General features: G+C 34.5%; 1 protein-coding gene across 4 annotated transcripts in view; it reads left to right on the top strand.

Annotated features, from left to right (window-relative positions):
* PJA2 (praja ring finger ubiquitin ligase 2) overlaps positions 1-23736 on the top strand; it is a 78674-nt gene that overhangs the window by 31166 nt on the left and 23772 nt on the right. For all 4 annotated transcript variants that reach the window (XM_082376757.1, XM_082376758.1, XM_082376759.1 and 1 more), the window contains 2 exons: positions 9741-9926; positions 21917-22102. In XM_082376757.1, the coding sequence (XP_082232883.1) occupies positions 9741-9926; positions 21917-22102 (372 nt within the window). The remainder of the gene's footprint in view (positions 1-9740; positions 9927-21916; positions 22103-23736) is intronic.

Here is a 23736-nt window from a genome sequence, read left to right as displayed (position 1 = left end):
CTATCTGTTTTACATTTGGTAGTGTATATATGTCCATGCCACTCTCTCACTTTGTCCCAGCTTACCCTTCCCCCTCCCCATATCCTCAAGTCCATTCTCTAGTAGGTCTGTGTCTTTATTCCCGTCTTGCCCGTAGGTTCTTCATGACCATTTTTGTTTTGTTTTTTGGATTCCGTATATATGTGTTAGCATGCGGTATTTGTTTTTCTCTTTCTGACTTACTTCACTCTGTATGGCAGACTCTAGGTCCATCCACCTCACTACAGATAACTCAATTTCGTTTCCTTTTATGGCTGAGTAATATTTCATTGTATATATGTGCCTCGTCTTCTTTATCCATTCATCTGTTGATGGACACTTAGGTTGCTTCCATGTCCTGGCTATTGTAAATAGAGCTGCAATGAACATTGTGATACATGACTCTTTTTGAATTATGGTTTTCTCAGGGTATATGCCCAGTAGTGGGATTGCTGGGTCATATGGTAGTTCTATTTTTAGTTTTTGAAGGAACGTCCATACTGTTCTCCATAGTGGCTGTATCAATTTACATTCCCACCAACAGTGCAAGAGGGTTCCCTTTTCTCCACACCCTCTCCAGCATATATTGTTTGTAGATTTTTTGATGATGGCCATTCTGACCGGTGTGAGATAATACCTCATTGTAGTTTTAGTTTGCATTTCTCTAATGATTAATGATGTTGAGCATTCTTTCATGTGTCTGTTGGCAATCTGTATATCTTCTTTGGAGAAATGTCTATTTAGGTCTTCTGCCCATTTTTGGATTGGGTTGTTTGTTTTTTTAATATTGAGCTGCATGAGCTGCTTGTAAATTTTGGAGATTAATCCTTTGTCAGTTGCTTCATTTGCAAATATTTTCTCCCATTCTGAGGGTTGTCTTTTCCTCTTGTTATGGTTTCCTTTGCTGTGCGAAAGCTTTTAAGTTTCATTAGGTCCCATTTGTTTATTTTTGTTTTTATTTCCATTTCTCTAGGAGGTGGGTCAAAAAGGATCTTGCTGTGATTTATGTCATAGAGTGTTCTGCCTATGTTTTCCTCTAAGAGTTTGATAGTGTCTGGCCTTACATTTAGGTCTTTAATCTATTTTGAGTTTATTTTTGTGTATGGTGTTAGGGAGTGTTCTAATTTCATTCTTTAACATGTAGCTGTCCAGTTTTCCCAGCACCACTTACTGAAGAGGCTATCTTTTCTCCGCTGTATGTTCTTGCCTCCTTTATCAAAGATAAGGTGACCATATGTGCATGGGTTTATCTCTCGGCTTTCTATCCTGTTCCATTGACCTATATTTCTGTTTTTGTGCCAGTACCATACTGTCTTGATTACTGTAGCTTTGTAGTATAGTCTGAAGTCAGGGAGCCTGATTCCTCCAGCTCCGTTTTTCTTTCTCAAGACTGCTTTCGCTATTCGGGATCTTTCGTGTCTCCACACAAATTGTGAAATTTTTTGTTCTAGTTCTGTGAAAAATGCCTGTGGTAGTTTGATAGGGATTGCATTGAATCTGTAGATTGCTTTGGGTAGTACAGTCATTTTCACAATGTTGATTCTTCCAATCCAAGAGCATGGTATATCTCTCTATCTGTTTGTATCATCTTTAATTTCTTTCATCAGTGTCTTATAATTTTCTGCATACAGGTCTTTTGTCTCCTTAGGTAGGTTTATTCCTAGGTATTTTATTCTTTTTGTTGCAGTGGTAAATGAGAGTGTTTTCGGCTCTTGGTTTTTAAATTGATTTTGTTGTTGTTGTTGTTGTTAATAGTAGCAATATTTTCTTTGCCTAGAATGATTCTGGACTTTTAAGGGTTATAGGGTGTTGTCTTAGTATATTTATTTATAAGTTTTTTCCTTGAGTGATAATGTCAGTACTCTGAAAAATGACAGATTTTTTATAAACAGAATATACAGATGAGAAAAACACAGTTAATAGAAACTTTTTTTTCTTTTGACTTTTTAGTAATATATTGACTTACAGAACCTGTAGTTGGGGTGTACTTAAATGATGGAACTAATTTTAGAGTATTCTTTAAGACACATTGAAATGCCAGGAACACTTACTGTTTTGTTTTTGTTTGTTTGTTTTTTAAGGCTCTCATCAAGGATAACAATTTTACCTAGGATTCTGCTTATATATGCATCTGTAAGCCTTAAGATATGTTTTAGGTCCTCATTTCAATAGCCTGTACAATCTTGGGGAGTAATTCTATTTCTGTGCTACTGTTTCCAGTTCCTCTACCCTTACTCTCTGCAAAAGATCAAAGTTCCAGAATGCCTTGTAATATGGCACCAGATAAATGTTGAAATTTCGTAGCTGTACACTCCGGTTTAGTTTCATTTTGCCACTTGTTCATCTTCCTAATGTTTTACTGTAGTTCTGCTAAGTTCTGGTGTTTGCAGATTGGAGAAGTGGGGAAACACAGTGACTCTCCCACCAGTACCTTGAGAAGGAAAGTATAAATAGCTTCTGCTTTGAGTCTGTGAGGGTTTTTTTGCATTTTCTCTGCTTTGTAAAACTTGAAGATGATATATTTGAAGAGTTTTCTTGTCATGTTAGTATTATAATAGCTACAAATAGAACTCTCTTATAAAGAACATAAACTAAAATTTACTGTGACGTTTCAAGGTATAGGAATTTTTGGCCACTTGAAAAGTAATATAGTTTATTCTTTACAAGTGGAAAAATATTTTAATGAATGTATGACCTGATTCCCTGAAAAATTCTAAATGATCACTTAATCACATCTGAAACATTACACTTTATGGGATAAGCATTATAGCTGGTTGCATTGCTCTGAGCTGTTTGAGGAGAACTGAACGCCACCTTATTAAATTAGAACTGCAAGGGGAATTTTAACAGGCAGCATATAATTACCAGACGTGGAATTAGACCAGAGAGTTAGGTTAATACCCTGCTCTTTTGAAATATACCCTGAGAACTTTAATAACTGTTTGAGGACAAGATCTTGAGTTTAAAAGAACCTTTCAGCCATGCCAGCACATTTTAACCTTAGGCCTAATTGTTCTGAAGAGAGGTGTGCTATCTCCTGACCACTTCTTATAGTACTTGAGGTTTTTTTGCAGAGTTTTTCTGTCCCTAGGCCTTAACCTTGCTTAAAAGGTAAAAAACCTTACCAAAGATAAAAATGTCAGGACAACTTTTTTGTTGTTGTTGATGACTTTGGGAGAATAAAAGGAATATTGGTTATATAGTTGATTACGATTTGATATACTTAAAAAGGATTTATTGAAATCCTCCCAGGGGTCACATTTTGTTTCAGGTACTCTGTAAATACAAATAATGATGATTCCTTTTGCCTTGGTGTTCACCAGCCTTATGAGGAAGACAGAATATACAGATAATTATCATGAGGCTAAATTAAGCTCCTTTCCTCTCCTATATGTTCACTGAAAGCCATGAAGAAAGCTCCCCTGATCTTGCTATCTCCCAACAAGTAAAACATCTATGAACAGCCAAAACAAAGATCTTTAAGCACACACTCTAATATTTTAGGAAAACTTTTTATCTTGTTTCCAAGTTCATAGAAGTTTAAAAGGAGTAAATTGGGGATAAATAACTTCGTTCCTCAGGCATGCTTAGGGAGTCATAGATTACAGCATTTTGATATTAGGGGAAAAGATCAGGAAGTTGTAAAAGGCAGGCACAATTCAAAAAGATAAACCAGGGACTTACCTGGAGGTCCCGTGGTACTGCCAAGGGCTCAGGTCCGATCCCTGGTCAGGGAACTAAGGTCCCACAACCTGCATGGCACAGCCAAAAAAACAAACCATTTGGGCCTTATTTACTAAATTAAGTAGACATAGATTTGAACAGCTTCCATTTGTATTACTTTATTACAACATAGTTCAGTGTTAGTACTAGTAAAAAGTCCCAAACTGCTTAGATTATGTTTAGTATACTATTTTGGAAAATGCAGAGAATTATATAATATGTTTTAATATAATTTCCTTCCAGAGTATTTTCAATAAAATTCAGGAAGTGTTTTTGATCCACAGCTGGTCAGATAAGAAAATTATCTAAAATTTCACTCTTCCCTAAGCTCCTATATAGTTGAGTTTTTGTGGATGTGATAAATATCAGAGAAGACAAACAAACCAATTCCTTGGGGGACTAGGGAATAAGAGGTTGCTTTTGGCTGGTTTTACTTCTGTATCTTATTTCTACCTAGATTTGTACATAAAATGTTTTGTCTAGAAACCACATATAATTTTATTTACGTGAAAAAGGTTTTTCGATTCACAATTGAATCTGTAAAGAGTGTAATACTTGAGTAAGTTATAGTTTTCTGCTCTTGCATATAGCTCTAAATGTTAATGGGAGACAGTACTAATGAAAGACCATATAAAAGTCACAGTGGTATTTTAGTTTTTACTTTGAAAAATTTTAAATGTTTAACTCATACGCTTTTATAATCAAGAACAAATGGGTCCTCGCTAGTCCATGACCATTTTGTGTCCTGTTTGTTCTGTTGCTTCTTCTCCTTGAAAGGTTATTTTAAAATCTTTTCTCTTTTTGCTTTTAGTTCCTTATACTCCTGTCATTCTTAGTAGATAATTTTGTCTCTGCTTTCCTGGAGATACTGAAATAATTAAATGTGAACTTTCTTGTTTTCCTCTCCTCCATCAGAATACATATTAACATACTAACATATTTGAATATGTTGGTATTGGTTCCTATTTTAAATTTCTTCTTCAATGAAGAGAGCTGACTTTTTCTCATTCTGTGCCTGCAGTCATATCTGACACCTTACATATCTGTTACCTTTACTCCTGGGTTCCTTCTCTAAATTTTCTAAATCCTGGGGGCAGCCTTCATTGATCTTGCTCCCTCTTTTAACTATTTGCCTGTTTATATTTTCTCTTCCACTGCTGAATTTTCAGAATAAATGTTCCACATCTACTGCTTCTATTCCTTCACTATCCACTATTATTAAATGCCTCAAAATCTAACTCCCTGTATTATTTCTATATTCTCCCATGTTAACAGTGACCTCCCAATTTCCATAGCAAATTGATTTTTTTCTCTACCCATTTTCTTTGACTTCAGTGCTACCATTGAGCTGTTTGCTCACCCTTTTCTGCTCCATGGTTTCTCTTCCATTGACCTATGTTCGATGCTTCTTTGCTGCGTCTTCTTTGGGGTCTGCAAACTTTTTTAAAAAGGTTGACCAGATAGTAAATATTTTAGGCTTTGTGGACCAAAAGGCAACATTGAGGATATTATGTGGATACTTGTATGACCATGTTAAAATGAAAAAAACATCCTTAGCTTCCGGGCCACTAAAAAAACAGACAGGTAGCCGGATTTGGCTCCTGCTCCAGGGCATAATTTGCTGACCTCTGGTATAAAGCTGTTGGGTGACCAGGAGGCTCATACTGCTATTCAGTAAGACAGACCAGAGGATGTCAAGTAGATTTTCTTTGGTAGAGAAAAGAGGAAAATGGTGGTGTGCTGGTAGGAAATCCAAATGAAATTTCTAAGCAAACAGCTTATATAATGAAAGAAGTAACTACCTTTATTAAATGTTTACCATTTTCCAAAAATTGTACAAAACATTTTATCTGTGGTATTCATTTAAACAGCACTGTAGACCTGAAAAGTAAATATTAATATCCTCATTTTACAGATGAGGAAAAGTGAGCTCAGGCAAGTTCATTCATTGCGCACGCTTATACTAGTAAGTACTGAGCAGATCCTAACCTAAACTCTATCAGACTTCAAAGCTTGCTCTTGCCATTGTGGTGTTCCACTGCCACGGTGAAAAAGGCTATCATATGTTGTAAATGGAACTTTCACCTGATGTTAAATGTAGTATTTTGTTTCTTCAGTAAAGAAATTGCCTGTGGTAGGTTTTTTGTTTTTCATAGTAAAAAATCTTAGCCATCAATTCGTAGTTTCCTCTGACTAGCCCTCTGAGCCAGTTTGGACTTTTAGAGCTACAAATTAGTAATAGACATTAAGTTTGAAATTTGTCATAGATAATAATGTTCAGAATGAAATATTAATCGGAAATTATTGATATATTACTTTCTATCACTTATATCACAAATGTGTATTCATTTCTGGGGAACGTACTTTAAAGACGATTAATTGTTGGCCCTTTTTAAATAAACTGGTATCACTGAAAGTTCTCTATGTAAAGTCGTTCGATAGCACAGTCTTAGTTAACTTCCAAGAGCTTACAGGTACTTCACAATTCAGACAGATCTCCTTAGATGCTTTTCTGGGAAAAGGAACTGTGATTTTGCACTTAGAAAAATACTTCTAAATGCAGTGTTAAAGAAGCAGCTGCACTTTAGTGGTTTAGACTGAACGAATAAGAAGGCTAGTCCATGAATTAATTGAAAAACAAAAGAAGCAGTGTTGTAGAGGAAGGTCTTGAAAGAGTGATCTGGTCCTGAAATGGGAAAAAAGGTGAAGTGATTGTGAAGACATTCTTGGTGGTGGGAGGAATAGTTGTGATAAAAATTCGTATTGGGGGGACAGCATTTGGAATAGAGCATATTGGAAGGAAAGAGTTGGATGTAAGGATGTACTCATAACTGGGATCAGCTGTAGTAAATCATAAGTGCCATTCGAAGTTCAAACTTTTTTTTTCTGTAGGCCAGTATTTTTTAAAGTGGGTAAAATAAAGTGGCACACAGACAAGTGTTTTTAATTTTTATCATTATATATTTATATTAATGTGAATCAAAAAAAATATAGCACATCAAATTTGGAACTTTATGGATGAAACCCCTGGGAGGATTTCAATAAATCCTTTTTAAGTATATCAAATCGTAATCAACTATATAACCAGTATTCCTTTTATTCTCCCAAAGTCATCAACAACAACAAAAAAGTTGTCCTGACATTTTTATCTTTGGTAAGGTTTTTTACCTTTTAAGCAAAGGTTAAGGCCTAGGGACAGAAAAACTCTGCAAAAAAACCTCAAGTACTATAAGAAGTGGTCAGGAGATAGCACACCTCTCTTCAGAACAATTAGGCCTAAGGTTAAAATGTGCTGGCATGGCTGAAAGGTTCTTTTAAACTCAAGATCTTGTCCTCAAACAGTTATTAAAGAGATAACTAAAATGTATTTGAGTGAAAAAAAGACTGTTGTTTAAAAAGAAGATTTGATAATAGTTGCTGATGACATTATTTACTAAGCACTGTTAGAATGTTTTCTATATATTAACTCATTTATTCCTCAAATGAACTCAGTGAGATAGTGGATACTATTATATTTACCTGATAGGTGAGGCAATAAAGGTACAGAGAGGTTAAGTAACTTTTTCACAGCTAATAACTGGTGCTTTCAAATCCAGGCCAGCTGACTCCAGAACTTGTGTTCTCAACTGCTGTACCTTAAGACACAGTGTTAATGTACAGCTGTAGTAAAAATTGTGAGGACTGTAGGCAAATGGCTTAAGTTTATGAAATGCAGCTTTAGTAGAGAGGAACTGTTGAAGATTTTTGGAGTAATGTTATAAATGTACTGTTTGATATAAATGGAAGTGATAGGGATATTCAGAATGCGTTCCTTAAGTGAGTTGAGGGAGTTGGGATTAAGTTTAGGGACACCAGTTAATAATTGATTGTCTCAATCTAGGTTTGGAGAAAAGCACTTGAACCAAGGTTTTTTAGGGGAAATGGAGAACAAGGAGCTAGGATATAAGAGCCATTGAACAGAAAGAATGGAAAGTACAAAAGGACTTAAATGTGGGGACTTTGTGAAGAGTCACAGATATGTGGTTTCCAGCTTAAGGGCAGGATAATACCATTAGATAGAATATCAAGAAAGGGACTTAAATGGCAGATGAATTTTGTTATAAAAATACAATTTTTAAAAGGAGGCTGAAAATCTAAAAATGTTTGGTGGGCAGTTAGTGGTTATGAAAGCTTAGTATGGTGATCAGGGCTGGGGATATATATTTAAAAGTTATCTACTTTGAGGTGAGTGTTATGTGTAATGAGTAATAATGATGTAGGCCAGGGGTCTGCAAACTTTCTTAAGGGGCCAGATAGTAAATATTTTAGGTTTTGCTAACTAAGAGGCAAAATCCAATATAAATAGGTAAAAAAAAAACATTTTTAGCTCACATACCATAAAACAAACAAACAAACAAAACAGGCAGCAGGGCCAGATTTGGCTAAAAGGCTATAGTTTGCCAGTCCTTAACATAAGCTTCTTAAATATGTTGACTGTTTATCATAGACATTCTTTTTCTATTGAAATTTGGAGATATTCCATCAGTTATTTCATTAATTCAGAAAAGTTCAGAAGTTTCATATGTTATCTTTCTGGACAGGATCAATCTCTGAGAGAAATGTTTAAAAACTGAAATTCGCTTTTAAGTAAGGATGTTAAAAATTGCCAGAAATTAATCCAGAAATCCAACCCTACTTCTTAAAAACATTTCAGAACTGGAGTTGGTAATTTAGCTGTGAATTTGAGAAGCTTCATAGTCAAGGAAAGTTAGCTCAGTAAGCTCCTTTAAAACTATTTTCTGTGTTAGATTTTGACACTGATACAAGTCTGGAAATGATTTACTTGATCTTAGATTATTCTTTGGGTCACAGAAAATTTTACAGAACATAAGCAGTTCTGGCTCACACCCAGTGAAGGAACACCTTTTATTTGCTATGCCAGGGCTATGTTCTATTTCTTCTCCAGGATGTTTGGGCCCTGAAAATTGGAAGTTGATTTTATTTTTTTTACTTCTGCTAATTTCTCAGAGCTCAGATTAATGCTGCTCTTTGTTAATTGCATTTTGATCTCTTGGGTTTATCTGCCTGGAGAAGGAGACAATACCAATTATCACTTCCTTTCAAAAAAGTAAATTAAATTTTGTTATTTTTGGGTTTCTTAAAAGTCAGTGCACAAAAGGTAATATCTTTAAGAGAATTCTTGACCAGAATGGTTGATATGGTTAGAAAAAGCATTTAAGATTTATTTTCAACACTGTTAAGTAATATTTTACCTTCTGGTAATATAAGATGTCTGATGCTTTGCGAGTTGTTGAATGTAACCAAATTAACCAAAGTTAAATACGTATACTATCTAAAAGTAATTCTTCGGAGATTTTTTTATTAACCCTTTTATCACACTTTTTCATTCCTTATCTAAATATTCTCTTGAGTTGAAATTTATTTTGTGTTCACAGTCCTACCAAAGGACTTCAGTAAAGATTTGTCAGTGCTGCTTTTTATGAATTGAATCTCTCTCCATTGTAAAGTATTTTTTGTAAAAGGAAGAGAAAAGTAAGCTTTTAAAACATGGTAATAGTGAAAATGTATTCATAGAGGATATGGTATCAGTTGTCAGTATGTAATTAGAAAGTTGTTTTAAGTCAGGTGAGTAATAACTCTATTATTTATTCCAGATAGCATTTAATCTGGCATTACCGAATAAATTACTGAAAATTTTGTGTAGAAGTATGTCTAAAATATAAAGAACCTGTGTCTAAGCACCACGGAATTAGTTACTTTAATGAAGAAAATAATAAATTGATAATTTCATAACTTGCCATATGCTATATTCATTTGAAAAAGTTACATTCTGCTGAATATTTATCTGTGTATTTATTTTTAAAATATGTTAAAATTTAATTGGCACCTCATGAAACATGTAGAGCATCAGTACTCCACTCTCTACCATGATGGCTGGTTAACACTCCAAATGATAAATGCACTTGTAATGACAGTATATTTCTGTTCTAAATTTGCAGTTCAGAATGCAGTGACGGAGAATGGTCTGCCTCTTTGCCTCATCGATTTTCTGGTACGGAAAAAGATCAGTCCTCAAGTGATGAAAGCTGGGAGACTCTGCCAGGAAAAGATGAGAATGAACCTGAACTACAAAGTGATAGCAGTGGTCCCGAAGAGGAAAACCAAGAATTATCTCTTCAGGAAGGGTATGTTAACAGTAAGAGTTGTTATTTTTATGCATACTGCACAAGAGTGTTATGCATCACATTCAGATGTTGGATATGGTATTAATTGCATTTACAAGCCCTATGTAGGACCAGTAGATCCTGCTGAATTTTGTTATGCTTTCGGTATTTTCCAAAGAACAATTAAATTGAAAATACTGGTAATTACAGTGTCTTGTCTTAGATACAGTATGTGTTTCCATTTTGCTTTATTAAAGAAACCTTGGACATTTAAAAGATCATTTTGGTAAGTCAGGTATGAGTGAATCAGAGCTGCCATTGCTCTTCAGTGAAGATAATAGCAAGGGAGAAGGGAAGCCCTCAGAGGGAAATCAGTGATTTTTTCATGGAAATGCAGGCAGTTGTAAAAGTTGAAGTATTAATATTTCTCACTAATTGCATTGGATGATATCTCCAGAAATTAGTGGTTGATGATATATATCTTTGTCTTTTCCTAACTTTAATGGGAATGCTCTAGTGCAGGGCTTGTCAAATTTATATTATGAAGGGCCAAATAGTAAATATTTACAGCTTTGTGTGTCAGTCTCTGTTGGAGCTACTCAGTTCTACTGTTATAGTGTAAAAGTAGCCATAGACAGTATGTAAATGAATGGGTGTAACTGTCTTCCAGCAAAATTTTATTTATAAAACCAGGTGGCAAGCTGGAAATAACCTGTGGGCCATAGTTTACCAGCCCTTGCTCTGGTAGTATTTCCCTAGTAAGAATGATTCTGGGTTTTAGGTTGATTTCATACATATACAAACACATATGCACAATTTTTTTTGTCTTAAATCACACCAGGGAAATTTAAAAACAAATTTTTTTTAAATTGGGGTATCGTTGCTTTACAATGTTGTGTTAGTTTCTGCTGTACAGCAAAGTGAATCAGCTATATGTATACATATATCCCCTCTTTTTCTGGATTTTCTTCCCATTTAGGTCACCACAGAGCATTGAGTAGAGTTCCCTATGCTATACAGCAGGTTCTCATTAGTTATCTGTTCTATACATATTAGTGTATATATGTCAATCCCAATCACACTAAGGAAATTTTACCCTGTTTGTATTTTATAGGTTTCTGGCAAGAATGTTTGTTGAATTTTATTAAACTCTTGTTAGCACCAATGGAAATGATATAATGATTTTTTACTTTTGGCCTAATGGTCATGAACAATTATTCTGTTACTAGATTTCCTAATATTCAACCACCCTTACTTCTACTTAATTAACCCAACATGTTCACATAGTCATGGTTTATTGTTGTTTTAATGAGCTGCTAGATTCTGTTTGCTAATATTCTACATAGGATTTTTATATTGAGACCTGTAAGTATGAATTGTCTCTAGCTGTGTTCTGGTTAGGTTTTGTGTTTTTTTAAATTATTTTTCTTGATAAGTTTGATACTCGCTTTGCTAAAAGACCATATATATATATATATATATTTTGTGTGTGTGTGTGTGTGTGTGTGTGTGTGTGTGTATCTTTTGGTGTTTAAATAGCTATTTATTCCTTTAAAGGCTGTTAGTATTTGCTTGTGAAACCTTCTAGGCTTGGTGTTTTGTTACGAGGGAGTATTTCTTTGATAATTAAATTTTTTTTCTATGATAATTGGTTCTGATTTAGTCTCTCAAGGGACCTATTTTGGTAAATATGTTTTCTTAGGAAAAAACTATTTCAACTTAGACATTAAAATTTTTACTTCTCAAAAAGTATAAATTTCCAGTTTCAGATTACTTCTGTAAGAAACTCCGGAAATAAAGCATATTAGAAAATTTGTAAAGAAAGAAATGTAAGAACATAATTAGTTTTGATAGTGGTAGGTTGAGGTGGCATTTTTTTCCTCTTCCTAACTTTATGTTTGATCATCTCTAATCACTATTAGTTAGTTTACTAAGTTTTATTAAATTTTTCATATGTAATTTGTGATAGTAACTATTCATGCAACAAATATTTATTGAGCATATAGTATGTGCCAAGCATGGTACTGGATCCTGGGATAATATCAGTGCACAAGACAAATAAGATTCTCCCATGAAGTTTACATTATGGTGGGAGAGGCAGGTAATAAACAAGATACAAATATGATAAATTACAAACTGGTAATTACTGTGAAGGGAATAGAACACTAATGTGATAAAGTAACTGACAGGGGCTTACATTAATTAAAGTGATCAGGGAGGACTTCTCTTAGGAATTGACTTTTGAGCTGATGTCTAAAAGATGAGAATTAGCAGTTAGTTGAAGGAGAGCTTTCTAGGCAAAAAGAAAGATGAGAGCAGAGGTACTGAAAAGGAAAGGGCTTGGCATGTAAGAAGGTAGTGGGGCTGAAGCAGATGAGTGGAAAGAACAGTAATATGAGATGAAGTTGGCAGGAACCAGACTATGCAGCACATGTAGCATCTGGAATTTATTCAGAGAGCAGTGAAATTTTAAGTGGGGAATTAACTGATTTGACACATATTTTTAAAAGATCACTCTAACAGCTTTGTGGAGATCGAATTGGAAAGGGACTAAAGTGAAAAAGAGGATGAGAGTGGATTAGGCTGTGAGGGGATGGTAGTGAGAATTTAAAAAGGTGAACAGGTTTGAGAATATTTTTGAGTTATAAATATTAGGAAAGATTGGGTGTGATATGAGGGAGAAATCAGTCAGTTATGCCTAGGTTTTTTGGTTGGAGCATTGGGTAGATATTAATGTTGTTGACTGAGATGAGGAAGCCTGAGGAGAGGACTGGGAAGTAGGAACTCCTTTTTGAAATTTTAAGTGCCAGTTAGACATGCATTGTAGATGGCAGGAGGCACTTGGATATTTAACTTACAAGTTTAAGGAAAGTATCCTGAATTGTAGTTAGATGTACAGGTATATGTATAAACAGAAACACATTTGAAAATCATCAGCTACTTGCATTGATAGCCTACAATAATAAAACCAGTAATTTGATTAAAAAAAAATAGAAGTCAAGTGGTGAGGGGGACAGAACTAAAATGCTGGACAGCAGTAGTATTTCAGTTGATGGGAGAAGATGATGGGGGAAGATCAGAGTTGAAGTGTATAGTTCGGGAGAGGTCTGAAAGTTAACTGTTGACATAAGTTAAATTTGTATGGTAAAATTTCAAGGGTAACAACTACAAGAATAAATACAGAGTATATGTATTGGAAACCAGTAGAAGAGGAAAAAAGGAATTTAAGACATGGAAAAATAACATTTAAAGTCAATCCAAATAACAGTAAAAAAAATAAAAAGGAAGAAAAAGCATAAAAAAGGGAAGAAAAATAGAGATGAAAAAAGCAGGATGTGGGCTTCCCTGGTGGCGCAGTGGTTGAGAATCTGCCTGCCAATGCAGGGGACACGGGTTCGAGCCCTGGTCTGGGAAGATCCCACATGCCGCGGAGCAACTAAGCCCGTGAGATAACTACTGAGCCTGCGCGTCTGGAGCCTGTGCTCCGCAACAAGAGAGGCCGTGATGGTGAGAGGCCCGCGCACTGCGATGAGGAGTGGCCCCCGTTTGCCACAACTAGAGGAAGCCCTCGCACAGAAACGAAGACCCAACACAGCCAAAAAATAAATAAATAAATAAATAATTTAAAAAAAAAAAAAAAGGCAGGATGTAAGAAAAAGTCCTGTAATAAATATAAATTGCTTACTCTCTGCTTGTGAAAGAAAAGCTTCAAATCAGTTGGATTTTTTTAAAGTTAAATGCTGTTTACAAAAGACACACTTAAAGCATTAATATACAGAAAGATTGAAAGTAAAAGGGCAGAAAATGATATTTCAGGGAAACACTAACCAAAAGAAAATGGACTAATTATACTAACATTAGCAATTTAGACTTAAAGACAGAAAAAGCATTAATGGGGAGAGTGAAGGTCACTATGTAGTAAGTCCAATTTACTAGTAAAATGTAGCAGTTTTAAACTTGAATGCACAGACTTAAAATATATACATCAAAATTTAACCAAACTAGAGAATATTGACAGATTTTCTGTCATATTAGAAAATTTTTAAATACCTTTCTCAATTAATAATTCATGGATATAAAAAATTAATTGCAGATTTGAACAACTTAAGCATGCTTTAATGAACACTGCATGCCGTGGAATACACAAACACAAAAACTGAACATGTACTAGACTGCAAAGTACAGGTTAACACATTTCAAAGAATCAATATCCTGGAGACCATTTTCTCTGACCACAGTGCAATTAATTTAGAAATAAATAATACAAAATAAATTCTTAATATATAAATATACTTTATATGTATATAAAACCCTCCATGCATTTTAAATTATCCATCCTTTTAAAAAAGCAGTAGGACAAAGAAGAAATCATACTAGAAGTTTAAAATGCTCACCAACTCAATGATAATGGAAATACCACCAATCAAAATCTGTGGAATTGCAATGAAATTGATATTTAAAGGGAAATTTATCTTTATAAATGCTTATGTTAGAAAAGAACAAAAGCTGAAAATGGAGTAGCTATGCATTTAACTTAAAAAATAGGAAAGGAATATTAGAATCAACAAAGAAACTAAGGAGATAAGAATTAGAATTAGGGACGATAAGAACAAAAATCAATAAATCAGAAAACAGTTACAATAGAATCAAAGAAATCAGAAGCTGATACTTTGAAAATATTAAGAAAAAGAGACATTCTACTTGATAGTGAACAGGAAAATAAAGATGGCACAAATAAATAATACTGAAATACAAAAGTGGACACAGCTGCAAACACAATAAAGTGTGTATAGACTTTTTAAAAAGAGTTAACTATGAACTTTTTACCAGTAAATTTGAAAACTTAGAAGTTGACAAATTCCTAGAAAAATAGAATTCACCAAAACTCACTCAAGAAGAAATAGGAAACCTAAATAATATGGTAACTATTACAGATACATAATCAGTGGTTTAAAATCTTCCCATGGAGAAAAAAACTGATCCAGGTGATTTTAGAGCTGAATTCTCTTAAACTAAACTTTCAAGGATCGTATCACACTACCTACCTTTCAAGAGAATGGAAAAAGAACTATTTCTCCAAGTCATTCAAATAAGACCAATACAACCCTAATACCAAAAGAGTTTGTGAAGAAAATTATAAACCTATTTCGTTCATTAAAATACACATCAAAATCCTAAACAGAATTATTGGAAATCTGAATTTGTAAGTGTATTTTTTTTTAACAGATAAAACTCAGTTACCAATCTGAGTTTATTCCAGATATGCAAAAGTAGTTTCACATTGAATACCTGTAAATGTCATCACCAAATCATTAGCAAAATACAGGAGAAAATTCATATGATAAATTCTGTAGATGCAAGGGAAAAAATCACTTAGTAATGTTCAGTGCCTTCTTATGATAAAAATTCAGAACCTAAGATCAGAACAGAATTTCCTTGCCCTCATAAAAACTATCTAAAAAAAAAAAATAGAAATCATTTCAATAAGGAAGCATTAAAAAAAATTCCCCCTTAAGATCAGGAGCAAGACAAGTTGCACCATTTCTGTAGCCATTGGGGGGGGAAGTATTAGCATGGCAGGATGGGAGAATAATAAAAGGCAGAAAAATAAAAGAAGATGTAAAGGAAGAGACACCGAAAAGGAAAGAACCAAACTAGGAAAATATATTTATAGTATAAAGTCTTAATGTGCAGAATGTATAAAGAACTCCTAGACATCAGTAAGAAAAACTGACAGTCTGATTGCAAAATCATCAAAACATTGAGCAGGTAATTCAATGAAGAGGAAATATTAATGGTGAATAAAAATATCAAAAGATGCTTACTTAGATCATTAGTAATCAGGGGAGTGTACATTAAGATTACAAGGAGGTATCATCTTTTGCCCACCCATCAGATTAGCAAATATTAAGAAATATGACAATGTCAGGTGTTTTGGAGGATATAAATCAATTCTTACACACTGCTTGTTGAGGTGGATATTACCCAAGAATTAATAAGAGAAAAATTAGTGGCATTATTCGTACATGGAGTATTACACAGCAATGGTAATGAATGAGCCACAGCTAAGTGCAAAAACATGGATGAACCTTACAGGTAGAATGTTGAGTGAGAACAAGCATTCCTGGGAAAATGTGTATGATACCTATTTCATAAAGCTTAAAAACAAGCAGTAGTAAATATCTTGTTTAAGTATGCAAAAATAGTGAAAACATCTTTCAAAAAGCAATGGAGGTGGGGCTTCCCTGGTGGCACAGTGGTTAAGAATCCGCCTACCAGTGCAGGGGACACGGGTTCAATCCCTGGTCCGGGAGGATCCCATGAGCCGTGGAGCAGCTGGGCCCGTGTGCTGCAACTGCTGAGCCTGCGCTCTAGAGCCAGCGAGCCACAACTACTGAGCCCACGTGCCACAACTGTTGAGGCCCTCACGCCTGAAGCCCCTGCTCCGCAACAAGAGAAGCCACCACAATGAGAAGCCCGTGCACTGCAATGAAGAGTGGCCCCTGCTCACTGCAAGTAGAGAAAGCCCACGTGCACAGCAACGAAGACCCAACGCAGCCAAAAATTTAAAAAATAATAATAATAAATATTTTTAAAAATTGAAAAAGAAAAATAGCAATAGAGGGACTTCCCTGGTGGTCCAGTGGTTAAGAATCCTCCTTGCAATGCAGGGGACGCCGGTTCAATCCCTGGTTGGGGAACTAGGATCCCACATGCCACGGGGCAGCTAACCCAGCACACCACAACTAGAGAGCCCATGTGCCACAACAAAAGATCCCGCGTGCTGCAACCAAGACCTGACGCAGCCAAAAATAATGAATAAATATTAAAAAAAAAGAAAAAGGCAGTGGAATGACAACAGCATCAACAAGATAGTACTTTGCTCTGTGGTCAGGCCAAGGGGATAGGAAAAGTGTAGAAAACAAGGTATATGCTAGTCAGTGGTAATATTCTAGTTCCTGGCTTAGGTGGTGGGTTTATGAATGTTCAGTATAGTATGCTTTATAACTAAAATAGATTGTATATATTTTGCATTTGAAAAAAAAGGAATTAAAAAATAAAGGGAATTGAAGGTGAGAAAATGGAGATACCCAAATCTTTACTAAAGTGGAGGGATTACAGGTGGATTTGGGGCCTAGAAAAGTGTTGTTCTCACCCCTAAAAACCTACAAGCATGATTGTTTGCTTGTAGAATGTTCAAGAAGAAAGTAACTAACTGGTAATTATAGCAAAGATAAAGTAAAGTTCTTGAGAAGATGAGAAGATGAGAAGGGATCCAGAGCTCAGGGAGAGGGTCTATAGGAGCAGAGACTCCTCCATTGTAACTAGTGGGAAAGTAACAGGTAGGTACAAGTGTAGGTGAGTCTGTAGATTTGCTGCTGGGAAGAAAAGATGAGTCTCAAGTGACTTCAGTATTCTCATTGTTACTAGATGTTGAGAGATGGGGAGGATAGGAAGGTGAAATTTAAGAAAAAAAAAGGTGGGAAATGGGCTTTCAGAGAACCAGGCAACAAACTTCCTAGGTAGACACTTAGTAATTGCTGGACAGTATTAAGTGTCCATTTGAGATTTATGTTTTTGAATTTAAAGTTAAATTCGAGACATCACACTTTTGTATTTTTCTTTAGGCTTTTCCAGCTGTTCTGGTGACTTTACAAACTTTTAACGTGAATACTCTTAACATTTTTTAGTAAAAATTTAATAATAAAATTTTTCTATTAATCAATGCTAAATATATTAGAATAAAGAAACAATTCTTCAAATTAAGTGCTGGGAATCCATCTTTGCAACTGGATGCCATGGAATCCATGCAAAGGATTTGCAACAGTGTACCCTTGATTTTGTAAGCTGTAATTCCCTTTAGGCTTTTTTAACTCTTAAGCAAATTTCATTTACTTTCCTCTGTACTTTACCTCCACGATAGGGATTAGAAATCTTAAACATTTGCTATACAATTAGAATTATTAAAAATGAGCTTAGGGCTTCCCTGGTGGCGCAGTGGTTGAGAATCTGCCTGCCAGTGCAGGGGACACGGGTTCGAGCCCTGGTCTGGGAAGATCCCACATGCCGCGGAGCAGCTGGGCCCGTGAGCCACAATTACTGAGCCTGCGCGTCTGGAGCCTGTGCTCCGCAACAAGAGAGGCCGCGATAGTGAGAGGCCCGCGCACCGTGATGAAGAGTGGCCCCTGCTTGCCACAACTAGAGAAAGCCCTTGCACAGAAACGAAGATCCAACACAGCCATTAATAAATAAATAAAGCAGACCTAGTATAGTGTAATTAAAAAAAAAACAAAAAAAGAGCTTATATCTAAAGCTTAGCAAGTACTTAAATGTATGTGTGTCTTGAGTTATAAAATGAAAACCGGTTAGTTAAATACCATTTAACTAGGAATGTTTATTATGCTCTCCAGAATTTTATAAAATAAATTTCTTATAATATAGCTATATTATTTTATGAAAGCCTTAGCCCTTTAAAATGTTGGTATTAACCTGAAGATTTAATATTCTGTGCTGTTTTTAATGGATACTCAAATTGCTGATTTTATTAGCTAAAGGAAGCCACTCAGATTTGTAAAATCAGAGTAGTTAGTGTTTTCAGGGATTTAAGTTGATTTGTCTGCCTTTCATTTTCTTCATTTCTCAGGAAATTCTATGATGCAAGATTATATAATAGCATATTTTAAAACTTTTTAATGAAAATTTCTTTAAGATACCCAATAGTATTAGTTTATTGGTATATCTTAATACTTTTAATATTGCTATTCCAGTAATGTTATTAAATTTAGTTTCTGTTATTGAAGAATAGAGATCTTCAATCATGAAGCATAAATCATAAAGGGAGCAGCAGTCTATTTATCTGAAGCTTTGAAGTAACAGTATAGCCTGTAATTAAGAGAATATCATGTGGGTGGTCTTCTAGGATTTTCACTGGAAGTAGGTTGTGCAGATACCTGATGGGGCATTTTTGTCTTCCTGTTACGGCAGCAGCATTCATTTCCTCCAAACTGTGCTGAAATTGCTCAAAAGGAAAGAACAGATTGGCAATTTCCCTTCCCAGGTGAAATACTTGTGACGTTGGTCGTAGTGGCGGTAGGGCTTCTGCATCTTCCATCTACTGGGTTACTTTTTTAGACTTGACCATTTGGAGGTATGATTAGATAATATGTCTTTTTAAGTCTCATAAATTACTGTGTAACATTGTAATGACATTTTGTTGATTTTTGAATTACCAAAATGAAGAAAGGGACTTGGAGGTCTAAATTTTTGTGAATGTGTTACATATGGTGTGTGTGTGGTATGGGCATATGTGTATATATATATATAGGGAGGAAGAAAACAGATTGCTGAAATGTTTTCAAGATTTTTTAAGCATCTAAACTTACATTATATACTTACATTCCCATGGGGATATTTGTTTCTCTTGTTAGCTACACAAAATAAAAGATACTTTTGACCCTATTGTTCAGAATCTCTTTTTTTTTTTTTTTTAAAAAGATCAAAATTCCTTTTGTTATACTATCAAGCCAACTCTGGCCCAGCACATGGCTACTCTTCTAGCCTGATAAGTTTTGTGTTAAATGGTGAATGAACTTTATGTAACATGTTGAAAGCATATGCTACACAGCACTTATTTTCTGTTTCTGTAACTGTGTTATAATGAGTCGTGAAAGACAATCAAATGTTTAAGCAAAATATGTAGCCAAGAATTGTTTATATAGTAAAAGAGTATTAATGACATTATTGTTTATTGATTCAGAATTATTTCTTATTTTAGTTTTCTTCTTTGAATTTAAAAAAACTCATACATTACTGTTTATTTCTTATACTGAATCATTTTTACCAATCTATTTGAGTTTTATGTTATGTATCTGAAGTACAGAGTAACAGAGTCATTTTGATGGCTGTATAATAGGAAACAGAAATGTATTTAGAAATAACATTAGAAATAACAGGCATTTCCAAGGACTATTCTGGGCTTAATCTCTAAATTATTCGACTTTTAAAAGATTATTTTTCAAGGATTTATTATTACATTTGCAACACAGAGAGAGAGAGAGTACCTATGATGTGTCAAGCACTTGTTACAGGAAGTGAGGCTACAATGATGAGAGACAACATTGTATGCCCTTGAGAGGTTCCCAGTCTAGGAGAAGACAAGTGAGTCACCAGAAGAGTTACAGTACAATGTGGCAAGTACTCTCATAAAGGTGTGAAGAGAGATGTGCTGCTTAGGAATTTTTAGTTTGATTTTGTATTTTAAAACCATTTGAGGCTTAATTTTTCATTGGACCTAATTATTATGCACAAAAAGAAAGCATCTACTATCTTTATGTATTAGACATTAAAAATTTAACAAAACAAGCACATTTTGTTATGCTAATTTCTCTGATTTTACGAGACTAAATCTTATAAATGTGTTATTCTGAAGTGTAGTTTAGGATTTGAAATTAAAGAAACATTTATGAATTTAGCTATACAAAGAGATACTGTTTCTTTGTATTTAAAATGTGTTGATTCTTGTATGTGGGCATTATCTGCATCTCTTTCATAAGTATTTTTATCCTTCAAGTTAAATTTGCACATTAGAATGAACAGAATTCTAATCAGAGTTGTTCTTCAAGTTGAAATACATAAATTGTTGTATAACATTATTTGTCATCTTAAAACCCAAACTAAAATTAAACTTTACCAAGACTATAATATTTAACCTCCTTTTGATATAGTAAAAGGTATTTTTTTGTTAAATAAAATGAAAAAGAAAATCCTACCAGTATAATTTATTTATAAATGGTCATTGCAGCCTTGAAATACCTTTTTTTTCTTATATATTATAATTATTAATATTTCTCAATTTGGTCTTTGTGTCCAGATTTTTGGTGTTTTTACTTTTCTGTAAGTGTTTTCTTTAATGTGTATGTTGTGAAATTTAACAATCTGTTTATCTTTGGCTTCAAGGTTTTGCATAATGTTTAAAATGACACTGAGATTTTTGTAAAAATATCTCTCCTGATTCTTCTAGTACTTTTTTTGTTTAGTGGTGTTGAGGATGGACATGCATTTTTTAAAAGTAGATCTGGAATTTATTTAAGGCTAAATAATGACATAGAGATTTAACTCCCTCCAGGTGGATACCCAGTTGTCTCAATATCATTTATCGAGTGATCCTTTTCCTTATAGTTTTGAAATACTTCTTTCATCTTTCTTATTTTCTTTATTGATTTCTCTGTCCCTGTTTCTGTGAGCTTATTTTCTAGTGGGAGAATGACTAACAGTAAACAAATAAGAAAATGATAAGTAAAAGTAAGTTCTGTAATGAAAACAAGAAGAATGACATATAGTCAGTGACTGGTGGTCTACTTAAAATGAGTGGTCAAGACAGGCTTCCCTGAAAGAAGTGACATTTACTCTGAAAACCAAGGAAGGAGGCTGTGCAAAACTCTGGTGAAAGTACATTTCAGGTAGAGGAAATGGCCCCAAGGTGAATGACCTCCATGTGCTCCAAGAGAAGAAAGAATAGTAGGAGTATAGTAAATGCGGGATGGGGGAAGAGTGGTGAGGAACATAGGAAGAGTTGGAAAAGAGGGCTGAGGAGAAAGCATGTATTATGTAGAGGTTTGTAGGCTGGGCTGAGCACTTAGGTTTTATTTTAACTGTGAAGATCAGGGCTCAAGATCAGGGCTTAAAGATTCAGATTGTCTAGGATGAGTTTTTCTTATTTTTCTCCTCCAAAAGAGGAAATACAGGAACATAGATAATATGTATATCAAATAAATAGGTTATTATGTAATTAGGAGCTATTTCTATATACATATGACCCTATAACAAATTTGCTTCCCTTTTAAATAATTTTACATTTTAAAGAAAACAGATTTTTAGAATCATCTAAGTACCAAGAATTTAGAACTCAAAGAATAAAGTATCTACTTGCACTAAATAGAACTCTTTAAAGAAAATATTTATGATGTATTTTAAAAATAATATTTTTTCTTCCATTAAAATGTTTGTATTAGGGAACAGACATCCTTGGAAGAAGGAGAAATTCCTTGGTTGCAGTACAATGAAGTCAATGAAAGCAGCAGTGATGAAGGAAATGAGCCTGCCAACGAATTTGCACAGCCAGAAGCTTTCATGTTGGATGGTAACAATAACCTTGAGGATGACTCCAGTGTGAGTGAGGACTTGGATGTAGACTGGAGGTATGTAGCACAGTGTGATTACCGTCTTTAATTGATCATTGAGTAGAATTTGTTTTTGATTCTGAATTATGAAAACTGAATCTCTGACAGTCAGCTAAGAAATACCTGTTTTCTCATCTGTCAGTCTTCCTCTCCCTCAAAGCTCATTTCATATGTCGCTTCCTACGTGAACTTCTTTCTTACTCCAGTCAGTGACCTCTTCCTTCTTTGACCGTTAGCTCTATGGAAGCTCACCTTACATCCTAGTTATTTATACATTTAATGGTTTGAGGTTTCCGACTTTTAAATTTGGCTTTTTAAAAAAAATTTTTTTATACAACAAATACATGTCATGTATCCCAATCTCCTTAATATAACACTTAGTGTAATCCTTTAAAAATAAAAAGTCCATGATGAATACTACCTGAAGAATTTCAAAACCTGTGATTGAATCATAAGACTAGTTTTCCTTCTCCATATGCAAAATATGGAAAATATAATCGTACCTTCCCAGAGATGTTGAATGTATTAAATTTACTTTATGCTGACAAAGAACAGTGAGCTTCAAATAAAAGTAACATATAAATTAAATGGATTATAGAATTGTTATGGCTCATGATATAATGATCAGAATTTAACTGTTTTGGTTTATAAACTTGGACTTATTTTTCAAGTGTGCAGTAACCCTCTGGAAGCCGCTAATTATTGAGATGTAGAGGGAATGTTCCAACTAATCCCTTTTTGTTACTTTTTCTGGAAAAATCATGACTTGGTACTACTCTTGTTTTCATCTCTGCACAGATATATTTTTAAGAATTTGTCTTGTTTCTCCAGTTAAAATTCCATTACAGAGAATTTAGAAAAATAAAGGTAAGAAAAACTCATTCATACCCCTGGTAATCCTGCAGGTTTCTAGAACTTATGTTTTTAAGGCCTGCTTTGTGTCTTCACTTTCTCTTTCTGAGTGTTTAGTTACTTCTTTGTACTTCTCCAAATTGTTCCAGACATGAAACTCAGCATCTCCGTGAATTCCTCCTTACCGTTTTCTTTTCTCACTCCCCAGGGGAAGAAAAAAATTATATGTTCAGAGCAGACTCTTATTGACCATGTTGTGGAAGTAGAAGTGGGGTTTCCTCACAGCCACACAAACAATTTGTAATTCCATCCTAAATATTCTCCTCCAAAACCTATTTTCTGTCTTCCCAAACATTGTGGAAAATCAGTGGCTTCACCTAGTCCTAGTCTTGGTGATCTTGACACCCCCTTCATTTCTTCCCTCTTTTATGTCTGCCCATTCCCCTGTTACTGAACTCCTTGTTAATTCTGATGTCTTCTCTGATGACATTATACAAAGTCATTACAGTGCTCAGCAGGTGACAGAATTGCCTATTTAGTGTCATCTATGTGTGTTGGGAGGCAGTTATGGTTTTACATGAGGAATTTTGTTCTTTTGCACATTTTTGAAATTTTATGAATATAATTTTTACAGCTCCATTATATAGGTGCTTTTTTGTAGGCCGGGCATCCTATAGATGCACTAAAATTTAATTATTTCCCCATTGAAATAGTGCAGCAAACTCCCCCCCTATAAAACTTGATCTGTACTTCAGTTTATTTCTTTAGGACAGATTAACAAGAGGTGACATTACTGATAT

The sequence above is a fragment of the Balaenoptera borealis genome (genome assembly GCF_965194805.1).
Source record: "Balaenoptera borealis genome assembly, chromosome: 2".
Classification (NCBI taxonomy): domain Eukaryota; kingdom Metazoa; phylum Chordata; class Mammalia; order Artiodactyla; family Balaenopteridae; genus Balaenoptera; species Balaenoptera borealis.
This window is presented reverse-complemented; position numbering and strand designations above follow the sequence as displayed.